This window comes from Vipera berus, assembly GCF_964194415.1.
Source record: "Vipera berus genome assembly, chromosome: Z".
In the NCBI taxonomy this organism is placed as follows: domain Eukaryota; kingdom Metazoa; phylum Chordata; class Lepidosauria; order Squamata; family Viperidae; genus Vipera; species Vipera berus.
The window spans coordinates 24,176,909-24,189,103 of record NC_138205.1 but is presented as its reverse complement, the minus strand read 5'-3'; the positions used below and the strand labels follow the sequence as shown (position 1 = coordinate 24,189,103).

At 40.2% G+C, this 12,195-nt stretch overlaps 1 protein-coding gene across 10 annotated transcripts in view; it reads right to left on the bottom strand.

The window, feature by feature from the left end:
- Positions 1 to 12,195, bottom strand: part of LOC308677195 (uncharacterized protein) — a 33,477-nt gene that overhangs the window by 18,931 nt on the left and 2,351 nt on the right. For 4 of the 10 annotated variants that reach the window (XM_081343377.1, XM_081343380.1, XM_081343384.1 and 1 more), the window contains exons 2-5: positions 8,929 to 9,292; positions 6,387 to 6,617; positions 3,787 to 4,011; positions 1,642 to 1,698 (exon numbers count right to left, since the gene is read on the bottom strand). In XM_081343377.1, the coding sequence (XP_081199503.1) occupies positions 1,642 to 1,698; positions 3,787 to 4,011; positions 6,387 to 6,617; positions 8,929 to 9,286 (871 nt within the window). In that variant the 5' untranslated portion in view covers positions 9,287 to 9,292. Of the gene's footprint in view, positions 1 to 1,641; positions 1,765 to 3,786; positions 4,012 to 6,386; positions 6,618 to 8,928; positions 9,293 to 12,195 lie in introns of all 10 variants that reach the window. The other 6 variants (XM_081343379.1, XM_081343382.1, XM_081343383.1 and 3 more) reach the window with 3 other exon arrangements.

Sequence of the window (12,195 nt, the reverse complement as noted above, 5' to 3'; positions counted from 1 at the left end):
AGGATCAGAATTTAGTCACGAAGCAATGTGGTTGGTAAGTGAGACATGATGTGACCAGACCCAATTTACAACAATTTTTACTATGGTGTTTGAGCTAGTGATAACAGTAGTTAAGTGTATCAAATGGCCATTAAACACATCTGGCTTCCTTCATTAGCTTTGCTTGTCAGAAGCCAGCCTGGATGGATTCAAATCATGATCATGTTTAGTTTAGTTTAGTTTATTACACTTATATACCGCCATTCTCCCGTAGGACTCAGGGCGGTTCACAAGGTTTTTAAAAGAAACAATACCACAATTACAAAATGTAAAACAATTAAAATGATTATATTAAACCTTGAATATAAAAATCTTAGTTAAAAACCAATTAAAACCCCAATTAATACCCTCAGTCCAGGCCAGAGAGCTCAAAAAGCCAGGTCTTCAGGTCCCGGCGGAATGAACGGAGGTCAGGGGGCAGTTCTAAGCTCTACAGGCAGTTGGTTCCATAGGGCAGGCGCACCCACAGAGAAGGCCCTCCCCCTGGGTATTGTCCCCCGGCAATCTTTTACCGGCGGTACCCTGAGAAGACCCTCCCTGTGGGAGCGCACAGGACGAAGGGAACTTGATGCCGGCACCCAAGCCATTTAGGGCTTTATAGGTCATCACCAGTACCTTGAATCTCACCTGGAGGGCAACCGGACTGCTGCACCCATCACAAACATGAGACATTTGACAGGTGAACAAATTATGATCATAAAACCGAGACTGGTATAATGGTTTTAACTTTGAGGATGGGTTATAAGTCACTTTTTTCACCAAAACTGTAACTTCACATTCTGATTAAAAGAATAGTAGTAAATTAAGGACCATCTACATAAAATGGCTTTTATTTATAACAACTCAAGTTGACCCATATAATGTTACCTATTTGCTTAGATTCAGAGAAAGTGACTGGCCAGTTTCCATAATTGAAGGAGGATTACAGCTTAGACCAGGGGTGTCAAACTGCCGGGATGCGGGCCGGATGCATAAAACCACGCCCACCCCATTGCCAGCAATAGCAAAAAAAGTCACGATATGCCATGACATGTCACTTAACATTGCAAATTTGACACCCCTGGCTTAGCCCAGCACTTTTACTAAACCAAGCTTTTTTCTTTTTGTAGCCCAGTTCAAATCCAAATACTCTAGATGTGTTGTACATGCAAGACTCACTCCCCCACACACATTATGGATGCCAATAACCATCACCAGGAGTGATGGGTCTATGCAGGGGAGGCATTACCTGAGTCAAATTTAACAACACTTTGAAGCCTGTTAGTTTGGTAGTTCAACTTCAACTTAGGCATCTTTTGCTCCAAAAATTCCACTGTGTCTTTGTGGCCCTGGGCAATGCTGAACTTCTCAAGATCAATTCCTTCTTTTGCCAGAAAGAAGTCTTGCAATTTCTTAATTGTCAGGCCCCCTGTATACTTGCTTAAGAGGGCAGTGAGTGATGTCATGACTTCACTCAGGGCTATTGAAGAGAAAATATATAGACAGAGGTCATAAAAGCTATGGAGAACAAGCTAATACATCAAACCAAACCAAAAATACAACAATGGCTATATTTACACATAACAAAAATGGCAGTTGTTAAGCGAATCACATCAAACTTACCAGGCTTATTTTCCGATTCATCTTGGTTTGAATTGTTTGATGTGCAGATAGACTGTTCTAAAGCAAAAGAGGGAGAATGGCTGGATTGGGATGCAGAACAACTGAAAGAAGCTGGAATAGAAGCTGGAATAGTAGACAAGTAGGGATGAAATATATGGCAATTCAGAGTAACAAATCTGGCAAAAAAAATTCCTCCATCTGCAGATTCTCAACTATACTGGAAAAGCTATCAATTATGCATAATAGGAACATTCTCATAGAATGTGGATTTTCAGGGGGGTTTTCCAAGGAGATTGAGCTAGACCTCACGCTCACCATGATATGAAGGAACATTTCTGAAGTGGTTTGCCTTTGCCTTCACCCTAAGGCTGAGAGTGAATGACTGACCAAAGTCATCCAGCTGGTTTTCTACATGAGGGCCAGAACTTGGGTTTACCCATTCCCAGCCTGGCACCTTTACTCACCACACTGAATTAGCTCACATCATTCTAATATTATAGTTTCCCTATAATAAATTACAAGATTTCAAGTAGATTTCATTTTATTTGAATGCTATGTCTCACAAATATTATTAAATCAACAACTTCTTCAGTAGAGGGACCATATTTTCAGAATATCTTGGTTACCTTGCTTCTATATTTCAGAAACTGGTAGTTACAAAGCCGTAAGTTTTACTTATGCCTCTTCTACTAACACTGGCTGAATTTGCTTAATATATCGATACTACTGTCTTTTCCACTGTGACATCATAGTGAGTCCAGATGAACCTAATGTCCTCGGATTAGCTCACTGAAATTGTCTTCCCAGTTGTTCTGATGGCCTCAGTAAAGACTTTCTATATAAAATTATGACTCTTAATGCTTTTAATTTGTTCAGTTTACTCAGACACAAAAAGGAGAAAAAAAATCTTCGATATTTTCATTATACTCTGGCTTATGTTTCATCATGTGTAAGACAGGTGAGCACTCAAAACACTCACTGATGTCTGTTGGAAGCCATTACTGGTAATTAATTAGCAGAAAACTGACTGGCTGTTTTTGCCAAGAAACCCAAAATGAGGCACCAAAGAGAATGAAACTGATATTAAAATGTTTAGGTGTTTGGGTACAGTATTCCATTTACAAATGACTGAAACATGTACAGTTGCAAGAAAAAGTATGTGAACCCTTTGGGATTATGTGAAGTTAATATTTGTGTAGTATTATTTTAAGCAGACTGTGTTTTTCTATTGTTGTGACTTACATGACGTTTAGAGCGCATTTTATGGCCAATTCATGCAAAACTTCACATAATCCCAAAGGGTTCATATACTTTTTCTTGCAACTGTATGTTGATCATATTGCTTCACGAGCATGAAGGAATAGCATGAAGGAATACATCAGCTACTCTTATTTTTATGACATTGGGCAAACCATTCCTTCCTCCTTTTGGAATACATATAGGCTAAAATTATTAGAAAAAGATGGCCCATGATTTTCAACCACAATTATGCCACAAATTTCCATTGCAAAGCCAAGTTAGTTGTTAAGTGGACTTTGCCCCATTTTAAGACATGGCAGTTTCAGCCGTTACCATCATTAAGCAAGGACCATGAAGGTTTGTTAAGCAAGGACCTTATGGGACCAAGACATCCCACTTCCTTCAGGCTTCCCCATTGACTTGGTTTGTGGGAAGCCTATAGGCAGGTCACAAATTATGATCATATGACCATGGGATTCTGCAACAGTTGGAAATTTAGGCATGTATCTGAGCAGATTGCAACAATTCCAGAAGTTTGCAGACCATTTGTAAGTACCATTCATTTAATGCTGTTGCTGAACAAGTAATCCATTAACTGAGGACTATCTGGAAAGAAATGTGTCATCTTCCACAAATATCCTGCCCATTTGAAGACCCAAATCCTGGGAGCATATTATCACCACTGATAGGCCAAACTTCAGAAAGTAATATTAGGCATGCAGGATAGTTGAAATACTGGCTATATAAGCTAAATTTCACTTTTTTTGTAATTCACATCCCTGTTTAATTTATTGCTATTTCCTGCCCAAACTACCTTACTCAGCATAAGCATGCTGTTTTAAATGCCTCAGCCACTCCATATTCATTTATCCAAACATCTGTTTGTCCATCTATCATATTTCTTACCTGACCTAAGTCGAACATGACAATTCCTGTTTTTATTCTGGATTATTATCAGCTCAGGAATCTGCTGAAGGCAGGAAACTATGTCATCATAGCCAACCTGGTAGCAAAATACTTCCAGGTCATATCCACATTTTTTCTTCACTGCCTCTTTTAGGTCTGTCAACTGCAAGCCATCAGGATATGATTGCAAGATGCTACAGATTGGCACAGATGCAACTGTTAAATCTGCAAATGAAGATAATGACTTCAAACCCCATGTTATATAACTAGTAAGTAGTCTTGCTATAAATGAATAAATTCTGCAGAAATAGTCCATTGGAAGCTCCTAGAAATCTCCAAAAGTTACAAATTGTAATTTCAAAAGTGCCAGAAGAATGAAATAATTCAGTGGGGAATTTAAAAGCAGCCACATTTACTATATTTAAAGTTAACAAAAATTGATGAAATCAAATGAAATTTTGCTCCTGGCTTTATTCAGTACATTTTTGGGGAGCTGGCACTTTGCTTATAACCAAAAGGCCAAATGCAGTTTCTGGAATCAAAAGAGGTGCTACTTTTCCAACCATCTTAAATTCAAGGAAGTGAAAAGATTTTGAAGGAATGCTTACTGAATCAACTGTAGGAACTAGACAAAACCACTATTTCATAAACATGCACAGATACAGTATATTCATACATTCCCCAAAACTTCTCATTGTTTTATTGAGAAATTGACTGATGGTTTTATGAAGGATAAGAATTTGAAAGCTTCTTCTTAACAGGTATCTCATTAAAGTTAGGTATAAATGCTATCACGGATCCCAATGAATCCAAGCAAGGGTGCTTTTTAGCCTTGTATCTATTGCATAAATGTGAATAAGAGAAAGAAAGAAGAAATTCACAATCTATCTGAAACTCTGAAAGTATTCCATTCCCATTTCTTTGTGATATGTATATAAGACTAGAGAAGATCAGCACAGCCATGCTGTTATGTTCCCTGGAAGGTAGCCCCCTTTGGCCATTGAGAAATTATTGCTATTTAATAAAATAAATATTTTTTTCCAGAATAAGGTTAGTTGCTGAAAGGCAAACTGAGCATTAGGATAGCAGGTTTTAAAAAAAGAGGATGAAGGAGAATGTTTTGCTCTATTATTTCTACTGAGGTAATAATTATTGCAACAAAGGAAAAAGACTCACTTATCAATAAATAAATTTAGGTATGCATTATTGAACAGGATCTCTATTCTTTCAGAATAAAGTAAGTAACATTCCTGTAGGAATATTGTAATTAATTTTTTGAGAAACAGATTGTCTTCTTGTATTTTGAACCATGACAAACCGTGTCAAGGAAGTAGAAAGAATTGTCATGAGGGATCCTTGGTGCTTTTTGAGCTTGGGAATAAAACATCAGCAACAAAACAACTAAACTAGGTAACATTGTCAGTGTTCTGATGCACTGACGATGTTACCTTGTTTGGATAATGAAACACTTGCAAGAAACCAACCAAGCTCAGAGAGCACCAAGAATCCCTTTTTTCAACCCTGAGCTATAAATATTCTCCTTTATTAGAACTGCCATGGCTTCTAGTAAGTATTTCCTGCTATAGCAACCCAATCACAACAAAAGAAATAGTAACAGTGTTTTCCAATCCGGGAGCTTCCAAATACGTTAATTCCAAATTCTCCAACACCAGAACAGAATGGCCACATCTGAAAGTTTCCCAAGGATGTACACCATGCTCCATGCATAAACAACTCTGAGCACAGAACAGTTACTTTCAGGTAGTCTGTATCCAGTTCAAACACCTGAGTTCTGGAAAGAGATTGTTGTTGCCCGGTGATGGGGGCAAGTAAGTAGCAAAATGCCAAGGAGATTGGTAGTTAAGGGCATGCAGTAATTAAAGGGAAAGAGGGAAAAGAAAGCAATAGGAAGGCAGGCCAGTTGGATAGATTGCTCTGCAGTTGAGGATATCAGTTATGGCTTATGGAGACGCAGACAAAAAAAATGGCACTGGGATGATTGGGGAGTTAGGCTGGCTGATTAGGTATGTACCATGCCTGAACTAAGAATACAGACAATTGTTAACTGGTAGTAGGGAAAGAAGTACACAAGTCATGGAAACAAAGGATAAGGCATCCTAGCCTTGTCCTATTCACCCCATGAAAACCCTCCAGACTTCCTCTTCTCCCATAATTGGGAAAACCAAAATATTCTGACTCAGTTTTGTGTAGTCTCAATATACTTGGTATATATACAGAAACTCTGAGATATAATGGATTTTATGCATTTTTTAAAGGTTGTTTATGTTGGGATGACCTGAGATAAATGAACGATCTCATTTCAATTAGCCAATTCCCGAAGGCGACAACTGGATTAAAATCCTTTTAAAAAAAACTTCTGGGAATTTATTTCTAATTTCAAACAAGAAGAGACAGGTGTTAAAGACAGCATGAACGTTTTTGGAAGCATTTGGATGATGTGTGAAAAAAAATTCTGAATTTGGAAAGGGTTTAACTTTATCAATGCCATTTCTAATTATTATATTAAATATAGAATAAAATTTTATTTATTTTATTTATATCAATTTTGTTAAAATAAAATTAAATTTTTGTGCCTATACCTTTAGGAAGTTGAGCAACACATTTGTGAGGGATCCCTTGCCATCTGATTTTTATATAAGGTATCTGGTCATCCAAAAACATTAGGACATTCTTATAGCCTTTGCTGATGCTGAATGTCTCCAGATCAATTCCATCTGTAGAAAGCAAGAGTGCCTGGATTTTCTTAATCTTCAAACCCGACTCATATTCCATTAGGAGATTGGTAATTGCTGCCAAGACTGTAGCCAGATCTACCAAATAATGCATAGCAGTGATAAAAAACAATCTACATCCATGTAGTATTTTATGTTATCAATTATCTTAGTCCGAACCTGTCTTCTCCCTGCGTTTCCATGATTCTGTGTCAATCTGCCATTAACTTGGTCATTCTTATATAAACGTTCTAAAGAAATTTGAAGTCTCAATAACAATGATCAAATAAGAGTATTATGAGTTTGAGTATTCAAATACACATATTAATTAGAAAATAAACTGGAATAACTTGCAGAGGTGGAAACCTAGAAACATTTCTTAGTGATCTATGTGTATTTAGAAAAAGTAGCTCTTGTTTATCATCTAAAAAAGCTGAGAAGTATGCTAGCATTCTATATTCCATAATTTCCATCAGCTGTGGGGGTTCAGATAAATGTAATTTTATAACATGAGCTATCTTCAGATGGACAAATATTTCATTTAGATAATTAGATGCAAGGGAATTGCAGAAGACTGGGCAAAAGATAAAGGTATACTTCTATGAAACTTTGCATCCAGTCATTCATTTCAATGTACTGTATGTCATACAGAGATCAAGCAATATGCCTAGTGAATAAATGAATACGGTACTGGGGCAATCTCTCAGTCCAATGCTTGGATTCTGGTTCTATTTTTCCTAACAGCTTAGGGGTATAAATAATCATACTAAATTTTCTAGGCTATTTGTGATTGCTTCAGTTAAATTGCATTGCTGCTAAGTCATAAGACCAAGCAAAACATAAGTCTCATTCAACTTGTAATACACGTAGTTCTCGAGTTACAACCATAATGGAGCCTACCCATTATGATTGCAAATTGTAATGATTATTAAGCAAGGCACCAGGATTGCCTCACTTAACAAACCTCACCCCTCCTCTACCTCATGAGGATGTTAAGTGACCAAGAGTCATTAAGCATGCCTCAAGGATAGTGGGCAACAGAGCTACCAGCATGCACAGGGTTGTTACAGCTTACAGGCCAAGGTCTCCTTCTACCCAGCCACTACACCATGCAAGAGAACCTAAAGATACCTAGAGACTTACAGGACTCAGCCTGCTCCTTAGCCAGCACCAGGGTCCAGCAGCACCCAACTGATTCAAGATGATAGTTGTCACCTTTAAAGCCCTTCATGCCTTGGGACCAGGTTGTCTGAGGGACCGTCTCTTGCCAGTCACATCTACCCGGCCCACTAGAGTGGGGAGGCACTAGTTGTGGGTCCCGACCCCTAAGGAGATACATCTGGCAGGATCCAGAAGGGCCTTCATGGTGGCTCCCTCCTTCTGGAACACCATCCCTGCGAGAACTAGACTGGCCCCCATTCTAACACTCTTTCTGAAGGCCCTGAAGACGAGGTTCTGCCAGTGAACCTGGGGAACCCAGAGCGGGATGGAGCCCATTAAATGGCTTGTATGACTGTGTTGTCGCCAGAGTGAGGGGTTATTTTATTTTCTTAATTATTTTTCTTTTACATTGTCCTTTTATTTCCTGTAAGCTGCTTTGAGTCGCCATGTGCGAGTAGGCGGCAATATAAATTTTCCAAATAAAATAAAACTTACCTTTCCTTTCCTTTTTTTTATTTAGAGAGAGATGCCCGTTCAATGTGAGATTAAGCTTTTCTACAGAGGCTGCCTCATGGCAACCTCATTATTTTGCAGGTAAGTATTGTGCTCATGATCGTGTAGGGGGCTCTGCTTTTTAAGGAGATTCCACAAACAAATAGGAATGTGGTTTTCATGAGGCGGCCTCTGTAGGAAAACTGAGCCTGTGATTGCGTAGGCCATGCACTTTTCTGCAAAAAACAGAAGGGCAAGTTGGATGCTGCTGGGTGCTAGAGCTGACCAAACAGGCTAAGTCCTGTAACTCCCTGGGTAGTACAACCTGTAATAGTCCTCTGCCCCTCAGCAGTTTCTGCTGCCAGCTTTAGGATTCCTTGGGTAGCTGGGTGGGAAGCAGGCTTCAGCTGTGAGGGCCCAGCGGCATGAGTGGGGGAGATAGGTAGGAGGACCACTGCAGCATCTCTGCAGTTGCTCATAAAGGTGAACAAATGCAGGGCACTGCAGCAGTCTTAATTTTGAAACCCGGCCATAAATAGCTTTTAGAGAGTCTGTTGTAACTGACCAATAACTTGGGGGAACACCTATATCTACAGTGGAAGAAACTTCAAGAATGGGCAGCATACAAGTAAAGCAAATAAATAAATGAAGTTTCTGATAGCCAGATATAATGCCATGTTTACTTATAAATATATGAGAATTGATGTAGTTCTAGCTGTACTGGGCTGCCATTTTCCCCATCAGGTAATGCATTCACCTGCTGCCGCTGTTTCTTCTTGTCTTCCTTCCTTCTCCTTCAACCTTGGATGTTCCTCTTCAAAACTGTCCAGTCCATTTTCTTCATTTTCATGCAGCCAGCCATCAAAATTAAAGTCATCTGCTAGCTTCATTACTGGTTTACCTGATTTGCTGCCTTTTACGACTACAGTTTTCCTCATGTCATCTAGCAACTCTCTGAGTGAACTATACCCATAATGAGAGAATTGGGGATGAAAGTGATGGATTTCATAAAAAGCTCCAATGAAGTCCCCAAATCTGATACCATTTGGGTAGTTGATTAGTACTTGCAGTGTGTTGCACTTTAAGATCCGTGGGTCCTTCAGCTCCAAGTCCATCAGTACCTAAAGCCAAATTAACATATCAAGAACATCAACACTGTTTTATATCATCTGGGGACTTATCATACCTCATCCTAAAAACAATGAATGTACTATCACCAACCAAATCTCCTCTAGGAATATCATAACTGTGTAACTCGCCAAATTCTCAACCAGCACAGGAATGAAGAAACAAATCAACTACCTCTGAAGCAGACATGTCAAACTCACGACATCATGTGACATCGTGCAACATATCGCAGCATTTTCTCCGTTGCCGGCAGTGGGATGGGTGCAGTTTTGGGATGACACATCCAGCCTGTGGGCCAGCAGTTTGACACCCCTGCTCTGAAGGTAGTTGATTGAAAAGCAGGAAATCGGTGAAGAGTAAATAGTAGTAGACTTAGATGCTATCAGACAGTTCTCTAACTGATTGTTTACTGATCATAACAAGATGTAGCTAGTTTAATTATGGCTTAGTAGAACATGTGATCTGAGCTTTTTATTCCAGCAAACTTGGGCAAAACATAATATATAACCACAATCTATTATTCTGAAATGAAAACATGCTAGGGTGTGGAGAAGGCTCAGAAAATAATTTAGAGCCAGTAGTAGTTAAGGCACCAAGCTAGAAACCAGGGAAGTATGAATTCTAGTACTGCCTTAAGCATGAAAGCCTTTGAGCCAACCAACTTACCGTATTTTTCGGACCATAAGACGCACCGGACCATAAGACGCACCCAGTTTTTAGAGCAGGAAAACAAGAAAAAAAATTCTTTCTCCTTCTCTCTCCCTCTCTCTCTCTCTTTCTCTCCCTCCCTCTCCCATTGTCCCTTCTTTCCTTCCCTCCCTCTTTGTCCTTCCCTCTCTGCATTAGAGCAGTACCCGCGGAGGCAGCCCTGCAGCCCGGCTTTCTCTTGCAGAAAGCAAGCTGAAACGGAGTGAGGGAGATTGCCAGAAATGCGAATCGGCCGATCTCGCGCTCCTGCAAACTCCCTCGCTCAGTTTCAGCTTCCCTTGCTACAAGAGAAAGCAGGCTGGAACAAGGCAGATTGCAGCAGCGCGAGATCAGCCGATTCGCATTCCTGGCAATCTCCCTCACTCCGTTTCAGCCTGCTTTCTCTTGTAGCAAGGGAAGCTGAAACCGAGCGAGGGAGAGTGCAGGAGCGTGAGATCAGCGTTTCTCAGCACGTGCCGATTCGTGCTCCACTTGCAGAGGTTGGGGCTGGCCATACGGATCACCTTCGGACCATAAGACGCACCCTCGTTTTTCCCACTTTTGGGGAAAAAGTGCGTCTTATAGTCTGAAAAATACGGTACTTTAGAGTGGTTGTGGGTAAAATAGGAGGAAGAAGAGTATTAACTATGTTTGCTGCCTTGAGTTATCAAAAATAATAAAAGTGGGGGAAAAATATACAGGTAGTTCTCGACTTCTGACTACTCACTTAGTAGCCATTCAAAGTTATAATGGGCTTTCCCAAAAAGTATTTACAACCCAGTTCTGAAATTCTGACAGCCACCACCTCCACCGCACTGTCACATTTATGGCTGTTTCTAGCATTCCAGTTATGGAACTGCAATTTACAACATTTTGGCTCAGAATCAGAAGTAAATGACAGTTGTCAGCAAAAATATGCCATAGTGCAGGGGTCCCCAACCCTCGATCCCTGGACCAGCACCAGTCCATGGCATGTCAGCAAGCAGGCGTCACAAACAAGCAAAGCCCTATCAGCGAGATGCAGGCAGCATGCAAAATCACGACCCCTCCAGTCCATGAAAAACCTTTCTCCATGGTACAGGTTGCTGGTGCCCAAAAGGTTGGGGCGGCTGCCGTAGTGAATAATGAGTTTGCTTAACAAAAAAAACCTGTTCAGTTGGGGCCTGTAGAGCATTCCACAAAACAAGGGAAACCATCGAAAGGGCACTTTCTAAGTCCCATAAAATGACAAGATTTGAAAGGAGGAATATCGAGCAAGCTCTCTGTGGAAGATATAGGGCAGGGGTGTCAAACTGCCAGCACACGGGCAAGTTGCATCATACGGAGGCTGTGTCCACCCCAGCTCCAGCAATGCGAAGTCACGATACATAGCAACACGTCAGGTGGCGTAGCAAGTTTGACACCTGTGTTATCGGGTGAGCAGATGTTCTTGGGAGAAAGTTGTCCCTCAAGCAGTGGTGCGATTCAGCCAGTTCCCACTTCAGCAGAACTGGTAGCTAATTTTTTGTTGCCCAGGCCCAGAATGGACTTCCGGAAGCAGTATCCACACAGAGAACCGGTTGTTCACATATTTGAATCCCACCACTACCCTCAAGTAACCCAGTCCTATGCCATTTAAGGCTTTAAAGATGATAACCAGCACCATGAATTGCAACTGGAAGCCTATCAGAGAAACCATGCACCCTAACAACCTGTGCTACTGCATTCTGGACTAACTGAATTTTCCATATAGTTTTCAAGATTGGCCATTTATATTATTTAGGCGAACCTGAGGATACAGATAAACGTCCAAGTGTCCTCAATGACTCTCAGAAAGAAGGCTAACAACCAAAGGACTACAAGGAATATAAATCATTCCATTCTCCACCATTTAGTCAGAACTGAAGAAGTTTCTTTAATGAGAAGCAAAATGTCTTCAAGAAAAACAAAGAAAATCTAGTTACCTTTTGAAAAAGCACCTTTTGGACAATCATAATCTGGATGACTCAGAATCTCCATAATGATCAGAATTTCTATTGCTAAGCAATACAATTAAGAGAATTGTGCCCAATTTTATGACTTTTGCCATGTTGTTAAGCAAATCATTAGTTAAGAGAATCATGTGGTCATTAAACAAATCCAGCTTGACCCATTGACTTTGCTGGTTGAAAGCTAGCTGGGACAGTTGTAAATGGCAATTATAATATGAGAGATGCTGAACCATTGTAAA